This window comes from Cricetulus griseus, chromosome 4 (assembly GCF_003668045.3).
Source record: "Cricetulus griseus strain 17A/GY chromosome 4, alternate assembly CriGri-PICRH-1.0, whole genome shotgun sequence".
Lineage (NCBI taxonomy): Eukaryota > Metazoa > Chordata > Mammalia > Rodentia > Cricetidae > Cricetulus > Cricetulus griseus.
The window spans coordinates 105,084,165-105,108,625 of NC_048597.1; the positions used below are offsets into that span (position 1 = coordinate 105,084,165).

The 24,461-nt window shown below is 49.9% G+C and overlaps 1 protein-coding gene and 1 pseudogene across 3 annotated transcripts in view; one reads left to right on the plus strand and one right to left on the minus strand.

The window, feature by feature from the left end:
* Positions 1-730: 730 nt before the first annotated feature.
* On the minus strand, positions 731-850 carry LOC113835497 (annotated as a pseudogene).
* A 2,375-nt stretch (positions 851-3,225) lies between these two features.
* Aacs (acetoacetyl-CoA synthetase) overlaps positions 3,226-24,461 on the plus strand; it is a 43,836-nt gene continuing 22,600 nt past the window's right edge. For 2 of the 3 annotated variants that reach the window (XM_035443346.1, XM_035443347.1), the window contains exons 1-5: positions 3,226-3,505; positions 10,351-10,454; positions 12,014-12,134; positions 17,018-17,131; positions 21,082-21,179. In XM_035443346.1, coding sequence (XP_035299237.1) covers positions 3,373-3,505; positions 10,351-10,454; positions 12,014-12,134; positions 17,018-17,131; positions 21,082-21,179 — 570 coding nt within the window. In that variant the 5' untranslated portion in view covers positions 3,226-3,372. The remainder of the gene's footprint in view (positions 3,506-10,350; positions 10,455-12,013; positions 12,135-17,017; positions 17,132-21,081; positions 21,180-24,461) is intronic. The other variant, XM_027413860.1, reaches the window with a different exon arrangement.

Genomic DNA, 24,461 nt, shown 5'->3' on the forward strand with positions numbered 1-24,461 from the left:
AAAGAGATCAAGCTGGGATAATTAATATGAGATTGGAGGGTCTCAGAACTTGTATACTATTTGGTTTTTAATTGTCAAAGTGACACAAATTAGACTCCCCTTGGAAGAGGGACCCTCAACTGAGAACCGCCTCTAGCTCGGCCTGCAAGCATGTCTGTGGGAGCCTGTTTTGATTACTGATTGATGTAAAAGGGTCCAGCCCACTCGGGACAGTGCCACCCTGGACAGATAGTTCTGGGTTGTATAAGAAAGCAGGCTGAGCAAGCCATGGGGAGCAGGCCAGTGTTAGGTTTTTTTCCTCCCCCTCTTTCGTTCTTTCGTTCTTTCTTCCTTCCTTTCTTTCTTTCTTTTTTCTTTCTTTCTCCTCTGCTCCTGTTTGAGTTCCTGCCCCTCTTTGAACAATGAACTGTGACCTAGAAGTGTAAGCCAAATAAACCCTCTCCTCCCCAAGTTGGTTTTGATTTATCACAGCAAACTAGAACAATACAGAAGCCATTCACAGTTGGGGTGCACTTCACAGCACTCTCCATGCCCATATCCACTGCCTGGAGCCAGCTGCCTATCTGGGAAGCATCATCATCTCTTGTAACATCATCTACCTTCACCCCTGGAATACTTGTTGTTAATCCCCACTGCCTAAAAGGAGATGAGGAAAGGTGTTTAGGTCCTGAGGGCTCTACCTATGTGAACAGATTAGTGCTGGTTCTTCCCCTCCCCCCTCCAAGCCTAGGGCTTACAGCACCTGGTATTCCCAGGAGGTCTCCCATTCCAAGTACTAGCCAGGCCCAACCCTGCTTAGCTTCCAAGATCAGACAAGACTGGCTGCATACAATGTGGTATCGCCAAAAACTAAAGCTGGTTCTTAAGAGGCTGTAGGCTTCCGGTTTTGTCTTTGCTTTCTTCCCCACTTTATGCCCCAGGTTCTCTCTTGCCCTCTCCTTCCCCTCAACCCCGGGGGAAAGCAGGGAGATCCACACCAGAGTAAGCTTCTAGATTTTTTTTTTTATACCCCAGTACTAGAGCCATAAGAAATTACTCCTGGGACTGGGAAGGTGGCTAAGTAGGCTACTGTCTGTTGTACAAGCAAGAGGACTTGAGTTTGATCCCCAGAACCTGTGTGAAGAATCCAGGTGTGGTGGCACACATCTGTAATCTCAGCACTGGAGAGGGGAGGTAGAGACAGCTGGGTCCCTGGAGATTGTTGGTCAGCCACTATAGCCTATTTGGTGAGCCCTGGACTGGTGAGAGATCCTGTCTTAAAAAATAAATAAAAACAAGCACAAACACAAAAACAAAGTGAGAGGCCAGGGAGATGGCTTAGTGGTTAAGAGCACTGGTTGCTCTTCCAGAAGACCCAGGTTTGATTCCCAAGACTCCCATGGTGGTTCACAACCATCTATAACTCTATTCTCAGGAAATCTGACATGCTCTTCTGGCCTCCATAGGCACCAGACATGCACATGGTACACAGACATATATGCAGGCAAAACACCCGTACACATCAAACAAACAAACAAACACCCCTTCCCACAAACAAGGTGGGAGCTAGGCATAGTGGTGCATGCTTTTAATCCCAGTGCTTGGAAGGCAGAGGCAAGCATATCTCTGTGAGTTCAAGGCCAGCCTCGTCTACATAGTGAATCCCAGGACAGTCAAAGCTACATAGTGAGGCCCTAGGTCAAAAAACAAAAACTAACAAAAACCAAGGTGAGAGCCAACTGAGGAATGACACCCATGATTGACCTCTTGGCCTCCACACACATGCACCTACCTCCAAGAACACACACACACACACATACACATACACACACACACACACACACACACACACACACACAGACACACACACACACACACACACAAAGAAAGAAATAAAGGAAATTAGCTTGTTTTGGGTATTTTAGATACTTGGTAGGTAGCAAAACACAAAATAGACTGACCAGACTATTAGCATCCAGAAGGTTCCCACCATAGTAGAATCTGAGCATGCCTTCCCTCTGCTGGAAACTTCTGATGGCCTCATCCCAGCAGAGTCAAAGTCAACATCTCTGATGCTCCCCAGGACCAACGTCAAGTGTCACCATTTCCTTTCCCATGTCTTTGTCTTCTATCCCAGGCCCTATGGTATCAAAGACCTGGGCCTTCTTAGAACGTTGGCTGTGCACACCCTACAGGACACAGTGTCCCTGTTTGGAGGCCTGGACACTGGCTGCTCGCTCTGCTTGGAAACATTCTGCAAGATTTCCTAAAGCTCCCTCCTGTCCCCTTAAAGTCACTGGGAGAAGTCACACTGAGTCACATTCCTAGCCTGCTTTTTTCTTTTTGTTTCCAGACAGGGGCTTTATTAACATTGCTCAGGCTGGTCTTGAGAACTTAACTCTCTCTGTAGCAAGGATGACCACGAAACCCAGACCCTCCTTCCTGCCTCTTCCTCCCAAGTGCTGGAAATTACAGGGTCTTGCTATGGGGGTCCAGGTTGAAGTTGAGCGTACAGTCATCCACCAGCCTCATTCTCCAGAGTGCTGGGTTTCAGGCTTGCTCCAGCATGTCCTGTGCTTGTTTTTTTTTTTTTTTTTTTTCTTTTTTGGTTTGTTTGTTATTCGAGACAGGGTTTCTCTGTGGCTTTGGAGGCTGTCCCGGAACTAGCTCTTGTAGACCAAGCTGGTCTTGAACTCACAGAGATCCGCTTGCTTCTGCCTCCCGAGTACTAGGATTAAAGGTGTGCACCACCACCGCCCGGCGTTTGTCCTGTGCTTAACGCTTTTATTTTCGGTCCTGAGGATGGAATTGGGGTCTCATTTACTCAGTATCTTTTGTTACACTATATACCCCACATTATCTGTTACAACATCCTTGTGGGTGCGTGCACACGACATGCATTTTAAAGGTCTTCTCGCCTCCGCAGACATTTGTCTGCATGCGTTTTTGCTTGAGACGCCTCCGCAGCTACGTGATTATGGAAGGAGCAACTTAATCTTGAATAAATGAATGAGTGAATGAATGAAGAGTGAACGGCCAAACGCAAGCAGGGCAACACCCAACAGGTTCTGCAACAGGTGAGGGCGTAGACCATGCTCACCGCGCCTGCGCAGGAGAGCACTTTTTTTTTTTTTTTTTTTTTGGCGAGCTCTTCATTTGCACGCGCGGCGGAGGGTTACAGCGAAGGGCGTGGTTTCAAAGGGCGTGGCTTCTGGAGGCGGGGCGAAGCCTGCGCAGGGCGTGGCCAGGCTGGGTGTCCCACAGGCCGCGCCGGTGCTGGCTCAGTCTCGCGCCGTCGTTAGTCCGCGTTGTGCCGAGTCGGTCGGCGCCTTGCGCTCTACGCCGTCCCCGCAGTTCCTGCCCGGCAGACCCCGGTCACGCAACTCCGCAACCATGTCCAAGCTGGCGCAGCTCGGGCGCGAGGAGATTATGGAGTGCCAGGTGATGTGGGAGCCTGACAGCAAGAAGGACACGCAGATGGACCGCTTCCGGGCGGCCGTGGGTGCCGCCTGCGGCCTGGCGCTCGGTGAGTGCGGGGCACGCGGCTAGTACACCCCCGTCCCGGGCCTTCCCGGAAGCGGTTCCCTCCAGAGAGGCCCGCTCTAGGAAGGTCCCTCCTAGCACTTGGGACAGGCCTTTGATGCATGGATGGATGGCCAGTGTCCCTGTCTCGGGATTGGGGAAGCCTCCTGGCTTGGGGGTACCCCTCTAGAGAGGTTCTTCTTTTCTCCTTAGTTGTTGGGATGATCCCTTGATGAGTACCCAGTGTCCCTGTCCTGGAGTTAGGGGAGCCCCCCTTGTCTTGGGGTCCCCCTCTAGGGAGGTCTGTCTTAGTTGTTGCCATGGGCCTCTGGTGAATGGATGGCTAGGGTTCCTGTCCTGGAGTTGGGGGAGTCCCCTGGCTCTTGGCCTTCCTCTAGGAGGTGCTAGTCTTTTGATGTTGTATCCTTCACTGTTTTGTGGAGCGTCACCTCATACAGAGGCCTCCCTCCTGGCTGCAGCACCTCCCTGCAGGTGAGGCTCACCCTCTGAAAGTGCCTCAGGTCTTTTTCTAGGTTTGCTTGCTTGGGAAGTGGCTTCTGGGATCTTGACTTCCAGACTGTTGGGGGCTTCCTTCTGGTCTGATCTGCAGTTCTTTGAGTTCATGGGACTCAAGTGCCAGGCTCCCTCCATCTGCCTTTGCTAGGGACCAACTTGAAGTCTCAGGTTCCTGAAAAGGTCGCAGTTCGTTCCTCCTCCCTCCTTTAATGTTATGGTTGAGTCCTTTCTTATGTTTAAACTCCCAGCCCCAGACAGACCCTCCTTCTAGCCACCAGCCTGGTCTGTCTGGTTGTGGGTGGGGCAGAGGCTCTTCTCTTGGGTGAGGTTCTTTCCATACGCCCTTCCCAGGGATTCATAGGGCTTGGCTAGTCCTACATTCGGTCTGCTCTCTCAGGTGTCTGCAGAAGGTTTGCAGCTCACGGTGGCTTTCTTCTTCGTTTTCATCTCTTTTACTCCCACCCCCAACCATAGGTACTCCCTTGTTTCTGTTGGTGTCAATGTCTGTCTTGCTCCCAGGATCTGTCTCAGGGGGGTCCTTCCAGAATCTTCTCTTTCCCCACCCTGAGCAGCAGTCCTCTGGGTCTCCTCCCCAGTGTCTGAATTTTCTCGTTTCCTTCTGCGTGGTTCACCCTGCTTGCGGGCTGGGGTAATCTTGAAGTGCAAGTCTTTTATTGTTGCTGGATTCCCAGGCCCTCTACAGCCCCTTGTTGAACATGGAATTGTAGACTTGCCCAGCCTGGAGATGCAAGTGGAGCCTCCACAAGGTTGTTTTCTTAACTAACCCGGCTCCGCCCCTTCCCTCCTTCCTTCTCTACCTGGAGACAGCTGTGTGCTGGCCACTTGCAGGGCTTGCAGGCTCTGCGTAGTCAGTTCGTGGGTGTTGGATTGGAGAAGAACATTAACCCAACTCCATCAGTGTCGGGATGGCATCCATTTCCTGTCCTCCATTCTGTGCTTAGACTTCATCTGTCACCTCTGCCAGCAGTGATGAAGTACTGATCTGCTACTGGCATGGGCCTGATGCTTCAGAACATCACTCCACTGAGGGCAGCCCTTTGAAGTGGGCCAGACCTTTCTCCATAGCAAGAGAACAGTAGGGAGCTGTAACCTGACTCCCTGCAGAAACCTGGCTACACCACTTCATAGCTGTGTGACCAGGAACCGGTCATCCAGTTGCCCCAGGCCTTGGTTTCCTCATCTATAAAAGCATAATGATAGAACCTTCAAGTCTCTGGCTGCTAGTGAGTCCAGGGTTGATCTTTAGAAGCTCTGTTGACTATCTTGTGTTTAAAAGTTGGCTTACCAGCCAGTGTGGCTCACACTCAGGTGCTTAGGTAGGAGGATTGTTGTGAGTTCCAAGGATTGCCTAGCCCATAGAGTGAGACCCTGTCTCTCAGTTATGACAAAATAAAGCTGAAGGGCTGGATATGGAAACCCAGAGCCTGCCGTCTGTGCAGTGTTCCCACGTGGCAGCCACGGGTGGTGATTGCACGGCCCCTCCCTTTGCCCTTTCCTCCTTTCTCCTTCTTCCCTTTCACCTGCCTGGCCCTGAGGTTTGGGGATTTTTCAGGTCTAACTCAAATTCTGTCTTCTGAATGTTGTGTCTTTTCTCCCTACTCCATGCACTTTTTTGTATTGTTTTGGTTCTGCCTTGCTGGTTCATATATGGTGAGCATTCTTGTGTAGAGCCATTCTTCTGTAGAGTCAGAGTGCTGTCCCGTCCTGCCTGCCCCCAACACACACACTCCCTCCTACCTCTTTTTTTTTTTTTTTTGAGACAGGATCTCAGTATGTAATCTTGGTTAGCTGGAAACTCACTATATAGATCAGGCTGGTTTTAAGCTCTCAGAGATCCACTTGCTTCTGTCTCTAAAGTGCTGGGATTAAAAGCAGTCATGAGCCACCATGCTTGGCTGCCCTTGATCTCACAATCCTCCTGCCTCTCTTTTGAGTGTTGAGATTACAGTCACGCATCATCACAACCCTAGTATTTCATTTAAAATGCTAGCACCTTGTTCAGAGTCTTGGTGGAGTGTTAAACACATTGAACCAAATGTGCCCGTGGTCTCCCAGGCCTCGGATTGCTGCCCCTGATGTGGCTGAGGTAGGAGACAACAGTGGAAAAGTTCCCACACAAGGTCCTCGAGGTGCCGAGATGCCCTTGTGACCACCAGTTCCCCTGGTTTGTGGTGCTGGCCACACCCCTCAATGTTGTTGCTGGGCGCACTTCAGTTCTCTTGCAGTCCTATGGATCAAACCCAGGTTCTCCCATATACTAGACAGGCTCTATTAGTAAGCCTCACTCCAACCCTCTTTTTTTTTTTTTTATTTTGTTTTCTTTGAGACAGGGTCTCTCTATGTAGCCCTGGCTATCTTGGAAATTGCTATGTAGACCATGCTGGCCTCAAACTCACAGAGATCCATCTACCTCTACCCCCTGAGTGCTAAGATTAAAGAAGTGCCTAGCCAGAGTCTTAAAAATTGTCCGGGCTGGCTTGGAACTTGCTCTATAGACCGTGCTTGGCTCTTTTGATCCTCCTGCGTCAGCATCCTGAGTAGCTGGGATTACGGACCTGGACCACCAGGCCCAGCCTGAATCCACTTTTGTGTTCAGAGTAGACCTGTGGTGTCTAGGCAGTCTTATCAACTTGGGACAAATTTTGCATCCAGAGCCTGCCATTTGTGGGGACCCAGCTGATTAAGCCTGAGGGAGGGAGAGGAGCTGTGGGGCCTGTTTGGCTAGTGTTGTTTCCCACAGGTTTGTAAAGCTGCCTCTCCAGGGGAGCTGCCCCAGCCTTGTGCTGTCCTTTGCCTTCTGCCTGCCTAGACTGAGGTGCTACACACTACTGCATAATAACTTGTGGCTGTGTATGTATGGGCTCAATATATACCTCTGAGGTGCAATGTGTGCTCTTCATGCAAATGGAGGGTTGACATCAATGGTGGATGCCTTTACTCTTCGGGGAGCTGTTCTGGGGCACTTCCTAGGTTCTCTCAGTGACCCTGGGATAAGTACCACAAACTGAGGCTCAGAGGAGGTCAGTAAAGTGTGAGGTCACTCAGAGTGGCAGGGGTTGAATGCTGAAAGCTGAATGTATGTGTTTGTGTTCTTAAGCCGAGTGTCCTGTTGGCTTTCACAACAGCCAGTCACCACCACCATTTATCAGACAAGAGTGCCACTGCTCAGAGGTAGGTCAGCTCTCCCCAGGCCATTTGTTCGGAAGTGGCAGAATGGGTGCTAATCCGAGTCACCCAGCTTGACCCAGAGCCTGAGTGAATTCTTTCACTGGTGTGGGAGAATCTGTAGCCTCTTGTCAATGGTTTGAGGTGACCCAGGAGGGAAACTAGGTCCTGGGGAGGAAGAGTGGCCTGTCTGAGCCTGACCAGCAAAGTCACTAGGTCAGCTCTGGCTCAACCTTTATAAATTCCCTAACTCTGCTGTTTCCTGGCATGCTATATCTACTTTGTATACATCCTTCATGGGGCCCAGAGGGTTTGAGATCTAGTTGCCACGACCCAGGTCCCTTCTTGGAGTCTAGAGCTGCAGAGTCCCACATCTAGCTCTGCTGTGGCTTTCCCACCTGTGAACTGGCTGTCACTGTCTCTGCATCTCCACTCTGCTTCCCTTGCTGCCTGCCCCTTCTCCATTCCGCCCTCCCCCTCCCCCCCCTGCTCTCTGCAGCTGTGTGCTCTTGTGCACTAAGCACCTTAACCTCTTAGCTGCCTCCCCAGCTCCCACACCCAGCTCCCACTTAGCTGGGCAGGGGAGCTCGGGGTGGCTTCGGATAGCTTGTAACACACCAGTGCCTGCTGCATTCTCTCTCTGGCCCCCAGATGTGTCTGTCTTGCAGAGGTTGACAGGGTCTCTGAAGCACTCACGTGCATGTGTTGATGAGTATTGTTGTGGGTTTCTTCCACATGCTTGGGTTATTCTTGCAACCCAGACCCTCCTGCACCCCCTGAAGCAGGAGTCTGAGGGAGTGAGTTCCAGGTTTCAGTGGTGCCCCACCCTGTTGAGAGAGCAAGTTATCCTGAGTTTAGGGGACTGATCTGCATGTAGGGTATCATCAGTGAAACTGGTGTGCCTAAACCAGGCTCCATTTGTGTGGAGGCTTGTCTCCTCCAGCAGTGCTCACCTCTCTCTCAGGGAGTTCCATGACTCAGGGGACTTTAGTCCCTAGGATCAATCCTAGGGCCTTATGAATGCTAGGCAAGTCCTCTACCACTGAGCTACATCTCAAATCCTCTCTTTTTATTTTTGAGACAGGGTCTCAGTCAGGTTGCCCAGGCAGATCTTGAACTCATTCTGTAGCCCAAGCTGGCCTTGAATTTATCTCTCAGTTTTAGCTTCTGGGTTATTTGGAATTCTTGCCCCCAGGCCAGGCCCACACGGCAGTTTTGAGTGAATATATGTCCTGTAAGAAAACCTGGAGATAGCCTAGCGTGGTGGCTCACATGTTTAATCTCAGCACTTGGGAGGCAGAGGCCAGTCTGGTCTATATATAGAGAGACTCTATCTCAAAAAGAGGAGACAGAAATAAGAGCAGCACCTTCAGAGAGAACAATCTTTCAGAATAGGTGCTGGAGAGAGAGCTCAGTAAGGAAGGGCACCTGATGCTAGGAGAGATGTCTTGGGTTTGATACCTGGAATCCATATAGTGGAAGGAGAGAATAGGTTCCTGAAAGTTCTCCACTGACCCCCATACATGCGATGTGGTGTGTGTACTAGGTGTACCCCCCCCCCCACTTAATAAAAAAATAGATATATTAAGCAGGGAGATTGAGGAGATGGCTCAGGAATATACTCTGCAAGCATGAGGACCTGAATTAGATACTAAGACCCACATAAAAAAGGCTGGGTGTTCCTGTAATCCTTGCTCTGGGGAGGTGGAGACAGGTGGACAGCTGGGGCCCACTGGCCAGCCAGACTAACCTACTCAGCCAGCTCCAGGCCCCAGTAAGAGACCATCTCAAATAACAAGCTTGGGGCTGGGAAGATCACTCCATGGTTAAGAGTACCTGATATTCTTGTTGAGACCTGGATTCATTTCCCAGCACCCACATGGCGGCTCACAATTGTCCAGCAGACTGGACTCTCTTCTGGCCTCCATGGGCACCAGGCATACATGTGATACACAGACGTATAGGCAGACAGAACACTCATACACATAAAATCTTTAATCCCAGCACTCGGGAGGCAGAGGCAGGCAGGTCTCTGTGAGTTTGAGGCCAGCCTGGTCTACAAAGTGAGTTCCAAGACTGGTAGGACTACAGAGAAAAACCCTGTTTTCAACCACAACAACAAATAAAACCAAGCAAACAAACAAAAAAATTCTTAAAAAAAAAAAAATCCTCAGACAAGGGCTGGAGAGATAGCTTAGTAGCTAAGAGCACTGGCTGCTCTTCCAGAGGATCTGGGTTCAATTCCCAGCACCCACATGGCAGCTTACAACTGCCTGGAACTCTAGTTTAAGAGGATCCAACACCTTTACACCAATGCACATAAAATAAAATAATAAAAAAAAAATCAAGTTGCACAGCTGGGTGGTGGTGCTACACGCCTTTAGTTCCAGCATTTGGGAGGGAGAGGCAGGCGGATCTCTGTGAATTCGAGACTGACCTGGTCTACAAGAACTAGTTCCAGGACAGCCTCCAAAGCCACAGAGAAACCCTGTCTTGAAAAACAAAAACAAAACAAAACAAAAAAAACCCAAAACAAACAAACAAAAAACAAAAAAATCAAGTTGCTTCCAAAGCTACACAGAGAAACCCTGTCTCGAAAAACCAAAATAAAAAAAAAAAATCAAGTTGCTAAAAAAAAACAAACAGACAAATAAATGGATGGTGACTTAGGAATGATACCTGTGGTTGACCTGTGGCCTGCACATGTAAAAACACAAATATACCGAGCTGGGTGTGGTATTGCATTTCTATGTTACCCAGAGGGCTGTAGCAGGAGGACTAAGAGTTTGAGTCAGCCTGGGCCATCTTGGGAACTGTGAATGAAGAGTTTGTGTCATGAGGTTTAGCCCCTTGCGGGTTTTTTGAGACAGGGTTTCTCTGTGGCTTTGGAGGCTGTCCTGGAACTTGCTCTTGTAGACCATGCTGGTCTCAAACTCACAGAGATCTGCCTGCCTCTGCCTCTTGAGTGCTGGAACTATAGGCGTGAACCACCACCGCCTAGCTGCACCCTTGAAGTTATTCAGGGGTGTTAGAGTCACTGGGTCATTGGCATGTGAGATTCTGAGACCCTGGGCTTTCTTCTGAGGGGCCACCCTTTGAGGCTGACTGAAAGAGTGTTGTGTTTTCTTTTGCTTTTTTTGTTTTTAGGGAATTATGATGATTTGTACCACTGGTCTGTCCGGTCATATTCAGACTTTTGGGCTGAGTTCTGGAAGTTTGGTGGAATCGTCTACTCACGAATGTATGATGAGGTAAGTGGGTTTGACCATACTCTTGTCTCCTTTCATGATGACTGGGGAATACTGAATCGTGTCTGCTTTTAAGATCCCATGTGTGGGCCAGCAACACGGCTCAGTGGGTAAAGGTGCTTGCTGCCAAGCCTGACAACCTGAGTTTGTTCCCCAGGACCCACATGGTGGAAAGAGAGAACTGACTCCTATAAGTTGCCCTAGGACTGGGGCTAGAGAGATGGCTCAGAGGTTAAGAGCACTGGCTGTTCTTCCAGAGGTCCTGAGTTCAATTCCCAGCAACCACATGATGGCTCACAACCATCTATACTGAGATCTGGTGCCCTCTGACCTGCAGGCATACAATACATGCAGGCAGAACACTGTATACATAATAAATAAATCTTAAAAAAAAAATCAAACCAGTTGTCCCAGGACACACATATTAAAAAATGTAAAAAGTGTGTGTGGGGTGTGTGTGTGACTGGAGATGATGTGGGTTCAATTCCCAGCAGCCATACAGCAGCTCACAACAGCCTGTAACTCCAGTTGCAGGGGACCCAACATTGGCTTCCACAGGCTTCCACTGTATGAATGGTACACAGACATTCATACAGGCAAAACACCCACACATACTATAAAATAAAAAAAAAATTAAAAAAAAAGTAGCACTCAGGAAGCTGATGCAGTGGGATTGCAAGCTTAGAGCCAGCCTGGGCTACATAGGAAGACCCTGTCTCAAAAAAAAAACCCAAACATTTCCCCCTCCAGATTACATGTAGCACGAGTGTGAGTGTGGCTTTGAAATGGGCAGTCTGAGGCATAAGCACATCCTTGTTGTTATAGTTATTTAGATTTTGAGGACCTTCCAGAGAATTTTCATCTCCTCTCTCTGATCAATAAAATAAAAGTCCCGTGTCTGAAGTGCATTTCACTGCCTGTTTGTAGCGAAGCCTTCTGTAAGGCTGATGTATGGCGCTCAGGGAAAGAGCCAAGGTCTCAGCACGAAGGGGTAGGCAGAATTATTTTCCCAGGGCTCTCTACTGATTTTCTTTTCTCCATTTTCTTTTGTGCTGGGGATGAACCGAGTTGTGATGCTCTGCTACTGAGCCACAACCCACCCAGTTCCAGCCCCTTCCTCCTCCTCCTCCTCCTCCTCCTTTTTTTTTTTTTTTTTTGGTTTTTCGAGACAGGGTTTCTCTGTGGCTTTGGAGGCTGTCCTAGAACTAGCTCTTGTAGACCAGGCTAGTCTCGAACTCACAGACATCCACCTGCCTCTGCCTCCATGGCCCTGGCTTTCTAAAACTCACTCTGTAGACCAGGCTGACCTCAAACTCCTAAATCCTCTTGCCTCCACCCCCAGTGCTGGAATAACAGGCCTGAACTCCCCACTTCCCGAATTTCCTTTACTTCCTCTTTAGCAACTCATAAATAGGTGTTCAGTAAACTCTGTTGTAAGAATTTCCGGGGATGACTTCCCTGGGTGCAGGGTTGTGCTGTCTCCACAGGTCAAGGTTGGTGTATGCGTGATGTCATAAGGCTCTGGTCTGAGCCCCTGGCTCCCTTCTGTTGTCCCTCTGCAGGTCGTGGACACATCCAAAGGAATTGCAGATGTCCCTGAGTGGTTCAGAGGCAGCCGCCTCAACTATGCTGAGAACCTCCTACGGCACAAGGAGAATGACAAAGTCGCCCTTTATGTGGCCCGTGAGTCCCCCGGGTGTACTGGGAGGGTTCTGGCTAGGCTCAGGCTGGGTATTGGCATTTTTATATGCCCTCCTAGTCTAACAGACCACCTCTGCTGGGAGACAGAGAGGGCTGGTCAGAGGATTCAACTGTTGCTTGTTTCCGACATTCTCTTGGGTGTGGTGTGTATTGATGTGTGCACTTTCAGGAGTGGAGACCACAGGGCAGCTCGGGCCCTCATGTTAGTTTCATTTGTTTCAGGTGGCTGCTTGCTCCGCTTTGAGTAATAATACTTTCCCCTCTTCAGTCAGGCTGTTTGTTGGCTTACTGTAGAGAGAGAGGGCCTCAGTGGAGTGGGTGGAGCTTCCTGGAGCCATTAGCTTTTTGTTCATTAGCATTTGTTTTTTTGGACAGTGCCAATATCTCCGACCAGTCAGAGCCACTGGGGTATGGCAGGGGCTTGGCCCTGATGATTCTGAAAAGGACTCCGTGTGCTGTGCCCCTTGCTGTCGCATGCCTAGTGTCTGTCCTTCTCTGACCGGCCAGTTTCTTGGTCTCTCTAGCTTCAATAATCTTTACCAAGTTTTTTTACTTAGTCATTAGTGTTGGGGGTGGGGTCTGATCACTGGGTTTGGTGTAGGATTAAGTGAGCTTGAGTGAGGGTTTTAGTTCAAAGCTCAGCCTTGTTGTTGGTTGGTTTTTTTTTTTTTTTTTTTCTCTTTGGGGACTACCTCCTAGCTCCCAAATAAATATATGGAGATTTATTCTTACTTATGAATGCCTGGCCTTAGCTTGTTTCTAGCCAGCTTTACTAACTTAAATTATCCCATTTTTCTTTAACTATGTTTTCCCTCTGGGCTCTTTGCCTTTCTTTATTCTTATATGTCTTTCTTTCTTTCTTACTCCGTGGCTGACTGTGTGGCCGGGTGTCTGGCTCCTAGTGACCTCTCCATCGCCTTGTTTTCTCTTCCTATTTATTCTCTCTTCCTGGCAGCCTCACCTATCCCTCTCCTGCCTACTGTTGGCTGTTCAGCTCTTTATTAGACCAATTAGGTGTTTTAGATAGGCAAAATAACACAGCTTTATAGAGTTAAACAAATGCAACATCAAAGAATGCAACACAGCTTTGCATCATTAAACAAATGTTCCACAGGATAAATAAATTTAACACATCTTAAACTAATATTCCACAGCACAGCCACATGCTGTTGCTGTGTGACTTTAGGTAGGTTGCTCAGCCTCTCTATTTCTGCAGTGCCAAGTGGGACAGATGATACCATCTACTTCAGGGTTGTTATTGGGATAAGCTGGGCGTATCAGTGTGTGTGAGTGTGTGTGCACACGCATGCTTGTGGGTGTATGTCATATCTCAGAATAGCCCAACAGCTCCTCTGTTGGGGTTCTATGTTGGAAATCTACACTGTTCTCAATGTGTTATCTGCCTAGTTCCTATGTAGCTTCTTAGAGCATCTGTGGTGGGCGTAGGCCTGAGATCTCAGAGCCCATGGTCACTTCCGAAATGTATGCCCAGCAGTGTTCATGTTGGGTTTGGGTGATGAGCATACCATTTGCTTCTTCCTCCCCTGGGTTCCTAGCCCCATAGTGCAGTTCAGGCTGAGGCATTGGCTTGAGCACCTGCCAGCCTCCACCAGTCCCTCATGCACCTGCTCCTCAGACCCTGGCAGGGGCCCAGACTACAGCCAAGCTCCCTCCTCCCAGGAGGTTGATGTTCCAGGGGAAAGCCCTAATGTTGGGAAGAACAAATAAAATAGCCTAAAAGGGAGGAACTGGTAGGCTGAGGGGGGCTGCTTTAGTCAGAGTGGCTGGGGGCAGGGTGAGGATCTGCTTTCTGTCTGTGAACTCACCTGTTCCCTGCCTCAGAATCATGCCACATGGCCTCTTGCACTCAGCTGTCCTGGAGCTTACTCGGTAGATCAAGCTGGCCCTAAATTCACAGAGATCCACCCGCCTCTGCCTCCTGGATTAAAGGCAAGTGCCCACACACCAAGCTAGCATTATCATTTTAATGTCTGTCTTGTTGCACCCATCAGTGTTTCCTGAACACCCACAAGGCCCACTTACCTGAATGTGTTAAGTCCTTGTGAGCATCAGGCTTAGGAAGGCCGCTCTGCTCCAGACCCAGGTTCCTGGTTCTACATCACCTTACCCCCTTCTCTGGACAGAATAACACAAGTGCTTTACTAGGTGCTGGGATGCTTCATGAGCTCTCGTTTCTCCTACTGCAAAATGGGAACAAACTTAAACTCTTAAGCCTTAAATCCAAATCTTAACAACTCTCTCTCATAGAATACAGATCAGCTGGGCTGGCATTTCTTTCTTTTTTTTCTTGTTTTTTGAGACAGGGTTTCTCTGTGGCTTTGGAGGCTGTCCTGGAATTAGCTCTTGTAGACCAGACTGGCCTCGAACTCACAGAGATCCACCTGCTTCTGCCTCCTGAATGCTGGGATTAAAAGTGTGTGCCACTACTGCCCGGCTTGGGCAGGCATTTCTATAAACCCTGCCCAGCATGGTCAGAGGAGGCCTCTTCTATTTCATGTTCCTCTGTTCCTTCCCTTAAAGGTAGAGCTTTGTTGAGCCTGCTTTCCTTCCTCATGTCATCAGAGTGGCAGGTACCCCTAAGCCAGGGCTCTCTGTCAGCCTTCAAGTTAGTGCTGAGAAGTAAACTCAGGTTCTGATGCATCACACTGAGCTTGCCCTCCTCCTTGGCCCAGAGTTGGCCTCCCCAAGGCTGATGAGCAGCATGGGGACTTGAAGATCATTGTGTTTCATTTTCTGCTGTTTTTCCAACTCATCACCCCCCTGCCCCCAGGTGTCACCTGGCTGCACCCTGCTCATGCAGGCATCCACTGCAGCACTCAGGCTTCCCTCTCTAAAGCTACCTACTGGCACTTCAGCCTTCATGCTCTAGTGAAGCAGTCCCTCAGCCCCGTTGTGTGTGGCTTTGTCAACACCGCTATCTGCACAGTACACTCTGTCTCTGAGTATTGTCACTAGGGATAAAATGGCCTGGGTTGCAGACACTGCACACACCGGGATACCAGTTTTGTGCTTCAGGGAATGAGAAGGCTAGCTTACTTGTGGAAAGGTGCTTTGCTTCCTTCAAAGCTTCCTGCCTAACAATGATGGTCACAGCCGTTGTTTCTTCCTCAAGGACTCCAGTTCCTCTATAGCACAGTCCAGTGGCTGTGCGGGGGTGTGTGCCAGTGAGTGGGACAGATCACCAGACAGCACATCTCAGACAGGTTTACCACCTCTGTCCTTGTGGCTTTAGCTGGCTGACAGGGGCTGTCCACTGTTGCCTGCAGAGGCCTCACTCCTCAGAGTTCTCATACTGGCAGCTGGCTCCCCACAGTGGACCCCAGGGGAAATGCAAGATCTTGTTTTTGTGCTGAGATAGGCATGTGCTTTTCCACTGACCTGTGTCTGCAGCTCAATTTTACCTATACTTAGAGCAGCAGTTTTCAACCTGGGGTCAAAGGACCCTTTCACAGGGGTCTCATATCAGACATTTTTACATTATGATTCATAACAGTTGCAAAACTGCAGTTATGAAGTAGCAATGAAATAATTTTATCATTGGGGTGGGGATTTACCACAACATGAGGAACTGTATTAAAGGGTCGCAGCATTAGGAAGGCTGAGAACCACTGACTTAGAGACAGTGTCATTCACTAAGTGGCCCTTGCTGGCCTAGAGCATGGGTTTGAAGCACTGGGCGGGCTGTCATTAGAGGTTCCCATAACGACCAACTAGTTACTTGGGTCAGGCCTGTGAGACTGGGAGGGGCTGTGTGAGGCCCCCATGCCACTGCCAGTTTTAGTTCTTACTAATTGATGGGTAGAAGTCAGCATGGATGGTTTGACATAATTTCTTTGGTAAAGATTCTTGCAAGCTTTGGAGAGGCCCTCACAGTGAGGCCTCTGCAGGCAATAATGATCATTTAATATTCTTTTTCTTTTTTGGTGGTAGTGGTGGGTTAACAAAATCTAGCTATGTAGACCAGGCTGGCTTTAAAACGCAGAGGTCTGCCTGCCTCTGCTTCCTGAATACTGGGATTCAAAGTGTGCCATGACACCCAGCTTATTTAATTTTTTTATTCAGACTGTCTAATTTTTGTATTAGTTAGCCACTAAAAAGATAACCATTAAACCCTGACAGAAGGTGGGCTGCCTTCCCCTAAGGTGGGGTTCGAGAATTCCGAATTGGATGTAAGGAAGACAAGGTTTTTATAACTCAGTGGTAAGGGGGTTTCCAAATGGGGGATTTGGCTGGCAAAATAGGTGGGGTTACAGGAGCAGAACATAAGCATAACAAGTTAGTCATATATAACAACCTCCTGAAACAAAGGCACAAGGTGGTGTAACAAGGTAGTCATAGTTACAAGTAATCATAACGACCCTTTGACATGGTTGCCGTTTCCTGGAACAGGCAGTAGAGAACCAGTCCTTTCATCACTAAGATGGGTAGCGGATTAGTGATGCCTGGGGGCAGAGGTGACTGTGAGGTGTATGTGACCACAGAATGAATCTGTGGTGACAGACACGTGGTGGTAGTGCTGGGAAGTGTCACGGGTGACAGCTGTGCACACGCTATCTCCATATTGGTTTATCTGCCGGCCTCCATATTGCATTCTTGTTCTGTATAATATAATCTCCAGGACTGTGGAGTTCTCCCACCTTCATCAGTATCTTCTCTTGGGGGTTTCCCACTTTGCAGTCTCGGAGACTGGAAGCCTGGCTTCCACCAGGCCTGGCTCTCCTCTGGAGTGGCCCCACCCTGGGCCTGTTGTACATTTCCCACATCCAGGTCCTCTATTCCTGTCTTGGTTAACTCAGGTCCCTTCCTGCATGGCCTGTGCTTCAGCTGTCCTGTTCTCTTCTCAGGGGAAGGCAGAGAGGAGATCGTGAAGGTGACCTTTGAAGAGCTGCGGCAGCAAGTGGCTCTGTTTGCAGCTGCCATGAGGAAGATGGGTGTGAAGAAGGGGGACCGTGTGGTTGGTAAGGACCTCTCCTCTTCCTCCTCTTCCTTCTCCTTCTTCTCCTCCTCCTCCTTCTCCTCCTCCTCCTTCTCTTCTTCCTCCTCCTCCTCCTCTTCCTCTTCTTCGTCTTCTTCTCCTCCTCTTCCTCCTCCTACTCCTCTTCCTCTTCCTAGTCCTCCTCCTCCTCCTCTTCTTCCTCCTACTACTCCTCCTCCTCCTCCTCCTCCTCCTCCTTTTCCTCTCTTCCTACCTCCCTCCCTTTGGTAAATGCCTTTTAGTGCTGTGGTGGTTCAATCCCTAGTACCAAACTCAAACCAAATCAAACCAAACCAACAATAAAATTGCCCAGAAGATGGACTTGACTGAGAAAGCTGAGCTGTGTGTAGAGCACACCCCTGTGTGACTCTAGCTGTATACTTGGACAAGAGTTGACTCAGAGTGAATTGCAGAATGAGTCCTGGGTGTGGTGATGCACCCATCATTCCAGAATCTGGGAGGCTGAGGTAGGAGGATTGCAAGTTCCAGACCAGCTCAGGTTACATAGGGAGATCATGTCTCAAAATAAAAGCAATAACAACATAAAACAACAAGACAAAGAAAGCAAGAATCTCCTAACCTACTCTTCTGTGAGGACCAGGAATTCTCTTCCTTGTGTTTCCGGAGCAGAAAGGGACAAGGATGTCCAGGTGTGGTCTGTGCAACTGGTGGATTAACAATTGCATGTAGGAGTTAGCACTGCCGTAGAGCTGTGTAGAAAAGGAAAGGGAGCCAGGCAGCAGATTTAGCCTGAGCAAAGGCCCTGTGATGTCTGTAGGCATGAAGGTGCTGTGACAGATGCCCATGATCTGTCATGGGTTTTTCCACCTCTACCTGCCCCACCCTGAGTTGTTCAAGGCCGTATTCCTTCTTGGTGCCTCTCCTCCCCACTTTTGACCACAAGGCAGGAAAAAGATGTACAGAAACCTAATGTAGTAGGAGTGAGCAGAGGGAGTCTCTGGGCTTGGACCCAGGTGTTTGTTGGAGACTGTCTTTCAGGAGGCACCCTGGAATCTGCAGGCCACCAGGCCTGGTGTCTCTCCTGAATATCGCTGTGCCCCGTTGTTCCCTTGGGGGCATCATACTTCCTGCTGAGAGCAGCTCAGCCGCCTTTCCAGTTCTCCTTTGACCATGGTTTCCCAGCAGCAGCAGGAAGGCCTGTGGGGAGCAGCTGTCTTTCACCCAACAGCTTCAGTTAGTTAATAGTGAGAAGGGTGTGCCCAGGGAGAGCCACTCTTTCAGGGCACAGTCCCTGGCCCACAGTTGGACAAGGACACAAGCGATAATCTGAGTAGTTATGTGCCGTTTCTGTCAGGGTATGCCTCTCCCGAGGGGACTAGCCAACAGCAGATGCCAGCATATGTTTGCAGAGGGCGGGTCTATGCCACAGCACAGAGAGCAGATCCAGGGCTGGCCCTTGAGCCCTCCAGCTGCTTCTTAGATGGTGGGCAGGACTTGGAGTGAGCACAGCCTGGGCTGGTTGCTGGGAGAGGGATGTGCCAGCTCATCCCCCTCTGTCACTGGAGTTCTCACTTAGGGCCACCCTGGCAATGCTTTTGGCAGATTTCTCACCGATCTCCAACAGCAGCTTGACTTTTCTCTGTGGGCTCACGGCCTCTGATGTCACCTTTATGTTGTTTGTCTGCCCCACATTCTCCAAGGACAGGCTCTGGGTCTGTCCCTGAAGATAGGCTCTGTTTCCGTTCTTGGACTGACACATACTGTGGAAGGCCAGGCACACAGCTGGCATCCAATAAATAGCTGCTAGGTGAATGCCTATGAGGATTGGGCCAGCAGTCAGTCAGTTGAGGTTTTCATTTGTTTGCATTTGGAGGCCACCTGTCATGTGGTCCAGGCTGGCTTGGAACTTTGGTCCTTGTGCATATATCACTGCATACAGCCAGTGCAGGCTTTGGAGCCTGAAGCTTCACTTTTCTTGTGTTCTTTTTGGCCATTTAAGCTGTTGCTTTTTGAAGTTGAGCAAAACAATGCTGAAGCCTCTTCTCTTTCTCTCTCTCTCTCTTTTTTTTGTTTGTTTTTTTATTTTTTTTCCAAGACAGGTTTTCTCTGTGTAACCCTGACTACCCTGGAGCTTGCTTTGTACACCAGGCTGACCTTGGACTCACAGAGATCCTCCTGCCTCTGTTTCCCAAGTGCTGGGATTCAAGGCATTCACCACCACTGCCCAGCTGCCTCTTCTTATTCTTGTTTTTCTTCCCACCAGCTTGTTTTGTGGTGCTGGATTGGAACTCAGGGCTGATGCTTGGCAAGGCTCCACCACTGAGCCATGAGCCAGTCCTCTTTTGCATTTAAAAAAATCTGTTTGCAGTAGCTGTTTCTGAGAGAAGGTAACACAGTGCCAGGGGTGCCTGGGGACATTTGACACCCATCCTGGGGCTGGGCTTTCCCTGGGTAGACTGTCTCAATCAGCCAGGGCTCTTCGGTCAGGCTGGCTCTTGGCCTGCCCTTCTATGGCTATCAGTCAGCTTCCTGCTGCCCTGACCATAGTTCCACGTGAAGAGTGACTTGAGTATCAGATGGCACAGGTGCATGCAGGGCTGAGGAGGTGCATTAAACTGTTCACAGCTGTTTTCTTTTACTTGTGATGTGGTATGGCCCCCAAGGTAGGCCTAATGAATGGCTTAAGCGGAGGGCAGGCTGCTTGTCATGTTAATAAGGAGTTGGCTGGACAAAGTGTTGTCGTGTTCTCCCCCCCCCCCCCAGTAAGTTTAGCCTCTTTTGAGTGACAGTAATGACTCTTCAGTTCTGCTCACAAGCAAATGAACACTTCTGTAGTGGCCTTGCCACCTGCCAAGCACAGGTGGACTCTTGTAGGGTGAGGGGACAGTGTTTGAGTGCCTATGGACCATCAAGGAACACATGAACTTAGAGAGGCAGAGTACAAACTGTTGGTGTCTCTCTGGAGAAGGTTGTTATGGGGTCTCAGGTGGGTGCTTGGCCATGGTCTTTCTCCCAAGGCCTGTGTTGAAGTCCTTTCTCCCAGTGCCCTGGCACTGTCTGTCTTGTTGATGGTGATCCTTCCAGCCATAGATATTCTCTGCTTCTCTGCATGATGCCAACCTCCTTGGTGATGGGGCCTCCACTCATTCTGCCCCAAAGGGTCACACACAGCAATCCCTGTGCGTGTGCTCAGCTGTCCTCTCTCATTCCTTCCACCCATCTGCCAGATAGCACATTTCTTAGGGTTTGTGGAGCGTGCTGAAATACATTTGGCAAAGCAAAGATGAAGATGGGAGGTCCTTGCCCTCACCTGAGAACCCCGCTATATTAAATAGGTGGTGCACACATGGTCAGGCTGGTAAAGTACTCTGGAAGTACCATTGTGTTTCTTTTTTAAAAATTTATTTATTTTTATGTGCATTAGTGTTTTGCCTGCATATATGTTTGTGTGAGGGTGTCAGATATTAGAGTTACAGACAGTTGTGAGCTACCATGTGGATACTGGGATTTGAATCACGGTCCTCTAGAAGAGTAGTCATTGTGCTTAACCGTTGAGCCATCTCTCCAGCCCTACCATCATGTTTAAGTGCCTAGCTTAAGGAAGGATTCCCTGAAGAAGTTCTGTATGATGTAAGAGCTGAAGGACAGGTGTGCCCTGAATGTGGGAGACGCGTGTGTGTGCAGGCCTGCTTAAATACTACAGTTTGTGCAAGGGCCCTGGGGAGGGAGAAGCTTAGAACACTTGAGGGGCTGAATGAAGTGAGCAGAGTGAGGGGAAGAGCTGGGAAGGGTCGAGCTGCTCACAGAGGCCCTACAGTCACTCTGGTTCAAATGGAGAATGAACTAGGGAGGCATGGTGAGTGGACATGCTGGCATTTCTGTTCCTCAGATACTTGAGGCCTCTTGGGGAATCTTCTGGAAGACTGTTGCTTTGACTCCCTCAACCCAAGTCTTTCTCCCTCCCTCCCACAGGTTATCTACCTAACAGTGCACATGCTGTGGAGGCCATGCTGGCCGCTGCCAGTATTGGAGCCATCTGGAGTTCCACCTCGCCAGACTTTGGTGTGAATGTGAGTTGGGGTCCTGTTGGAGGGTACCACTAGTGGGGTCAGCCCCTTGGAGCTTGTGGCTGTCTGAGCTGAGCTGTTTGTCTCCCTGGGCAGCCATAAGAGGGAGGGGAAGGCTACAAGGAGTCTGATCTCGTCGTCGTTGGTGCTGGATATTGAGTGATTGATCTTCACAGCCTCACACACACCCAGAATGAACAGGGATCTGGTTTTGACTCATTTAATTTAATTTTTTTTTTTAAAGACAAAGTCATACTCTGTGGTTCAGACTACCCTTGAACTTGAGGCAATCCTTCTGCCTTAGTGTTTCAAGTTCTAGGTTTACAGGCATAAGCCACCTCACCTGCCCTGGACCTTGTTTTTAAGTTTACTGACAAACTGGTTCTTGTTTCCTTCCTGCCCGCTGGTTCTTGCTTCTCTGTTAGCAGGTGGTATGTGTGGTTATTAGGTGGTGTGTGCAGTAGTTATTCCTGGTTTGGGGTCATGATGTCACCTTGCCTTCTCTGCCTGGGACTTTGGGACTCTGAGGTTTCCTGAATTTCTGTCCTGACCTTCTTGGGCTTTCTGAGCAACCATGGTGCTCAGGGTGTGTCCAGTGTGGTCCGGGTGGCTGAAGTGTGCTATAGCAAGTGAGGAAAGCCTGCTTTGGCCTCAGTCATTGGGTCACTTGGGCCCTGGACTCATGGACTCACAAGCTCAGGAGGTATACTTGTAGGACTCATGGACTCACAAGCACAGGAAGTGTACTGTAGGAGGACATGCAGCACTCATGCCACCAGCTCTCCTGGTGCCACCAGCTCTCCTGACCTAGGCCAGGTCAGTTGATGTGGCTAGCAGCTGATGGTTGGTCTGGGTGCTGGGCTGGTAGAGCATGGGCTGAGTTTGGGGTGTGCTCCCTGGCTCATTCTTCAGGGGTGAATGTATAAACTCACATTTACTTTAAGGCATGTTCTCTCGACAAAAGTTTTTGCGGTACCGTCTCATCTTCTGTGGAGGAGGAGTGCTGATTGCTTAGGGCCCCCTTCATTTTGGTCCATGACCCAGTGAGCTAAGGTGATGCTCATGTGTCCTTTTCCACTTCCTGTGCCCTTTCCCACGTATAACCAACCCCAGGACTATCTGGGATCAGCAAGGATTGGCTTAGATTGAAACTCCACAGGTGCCTACCAGCCCTAGGGTCTACCATGGGGTTTTATGATCTAGTTGGAGCCCATGGAGTCCTCATGGGCGGTTCTAACAAGGTGGCCCGGGATGCTTTTCTGCTTGGGTCCCTCAGAAGGTGGCCAAGAGACAGATAGGCCTTCTGATGTAAGCCTGCCCATCTGAAGTCTAGAGCCTGGGATGTAGACCCTCAGTGTACCTTTGGGTTGAGAGGACACAGGAGGCCTGTGTGGCAGGGACCCTCTTAACCATGTCTCTTGCTCACTAGGAGGGATAGGGTACTTTGTCATTAGAACTGGGGTTACCTGTGTGGGGGCTGTGGACCTGAGGCAGAGTTCCAGAATTGACTTCTGATGGTGGGGGTGGGGGTGTGCCCACTAGTGGACTGGAGTACCCTCTCCTGGGCAGATGTTACCACTAGAGGCCTGTGATTCCAAAGGACTGGCTTCCAGTGAGTGGCTTCTCTGGCTGTTTTTCTTGCAGTGTGGAGTCACAGCTGCTGGCTGCTGGCTGGTGTGTAATGCTTGTTTGGTGCCGTGGACACTAGGGGGCAGCAGGGCTCCACCACTGTGTCCTCCATACTTCAGGGCCTTGGCTGTATCTCTGGTTGGACAGGAAGAGGCTGCTGCTATGCTGTGTTTAGCCACTCAGCCTCAGACTCTAGGGAGAGTCTCCTTTTACTGTTCCTCTCTCCTGTCTTACACAGGAAGCAAGCCTACAGCTGCCTGCCAGGGGACCTGGCAGCTATGGCCTGGGACAGATAAATGGCATCTTCATGAAAGGCTTCAGAGGCAGCCCCTTGCCTGCTGGCCCCTGGCCTAGGGCCCTGCATCCTCTGGCAGGCCTGCTGTTTGCGCATCTCCACACCTGTTCCCTGGGAACTGTGGCCTGGGACAGATCCAAAGGCGTTGAAGCTACTGCTCAGTCTGTGTCTACCCGACACTGGCCACCCTTGTTCAGAAAACCAGCCGGGAGGGGTTTCTGGAGCGGGAGCAGGTCCACCGCTCTGACATGCACCATGGTGCCTCACTTTGTCCTGTCTCAGTCTCCCTAGCACTGCTAGGGCTCTGCTGTGCTTTGTGGAACACACACGTGTGGGCTTGCAGGCGACTACCCCATAGGAGGTGACCCACCCAGTGCCATACCTGCCCGCCACTTGGGGTTTTTCTGTTTTCTTCTAAACTGGTGGTGATTTTAGAGACATCAGGGAGGCCACCCTCTTAAGACCCACGTGCTTAGGGCTCAGCCCACAGCCTGTTGCCCTCATTCTCGCTATACACTTTAGCTGCTTGAATGTTTTTTGTGTGTAAATAGGACAGCCACTGTCTTCACTTTGGATGGCCGTCTGTGTGACTCAGCATGGGCCACTGGTTTCAATACCTGATTGGTTGCTAAGCACTGGTTCAGGTCAGACCCATGGTGGCGGGGTGTTCATTGTAGCACAAGGCAGTTGGCACAGCTCTGGAGACCTCAGCAGGCCGACTGCTCCTTCATATGTTCTGAGCTCTCTACCTCACCTGCCCGGCCAGGAGAGCTTCAGCTGTGACTTGCAGACTCTGATTTGGAAATGCCTGTCGTCTTTGTTGTCTGAGTACTAGCACTTCGACTAAGGGTGCCTCTGCGATGTCTGAGTCTCAGGCCTCATCACTGAAGCTCTGGGGGTGTGTGTCTTCAATGTCTGAGTCTCAGGCCTTATCACTGAGACTGGGGGCTTCAGGCCTCTGGCTGCTGGGTCTCCTATGGCCAGCTCAGAGATGGTCCTCTGAGATGAAGGCCCTACCACCTGCTAACACCCCCCCTAGGCTAGATTCATAGGCCTTGGGCATTCTAGCAGACTTGCTCTTCCCTCTGTCTGCACACCATCCCTGGCCCCATGCCTGGCTGTGGGGTTCCCTTCTAGGTGCTGATGTGATCTGCCCAGGGGCTTCAGCACCCACTTCTGTCCTGTCATCTATTCTGTGTGTTTCTTCAACAGAGCAGTCTGTCAGCTGGGAGCCCAGGTACTTAGGGGTCAGGTGCAGTCCCAGTGGTGTCACTGGCCTCTTGGCATGCTCTGCTCGAAGTTCTTAAATCAGTTCTTCTTCTCAGTAACATACCCCAGTCCTGGTAACATGAGAGTCAAAG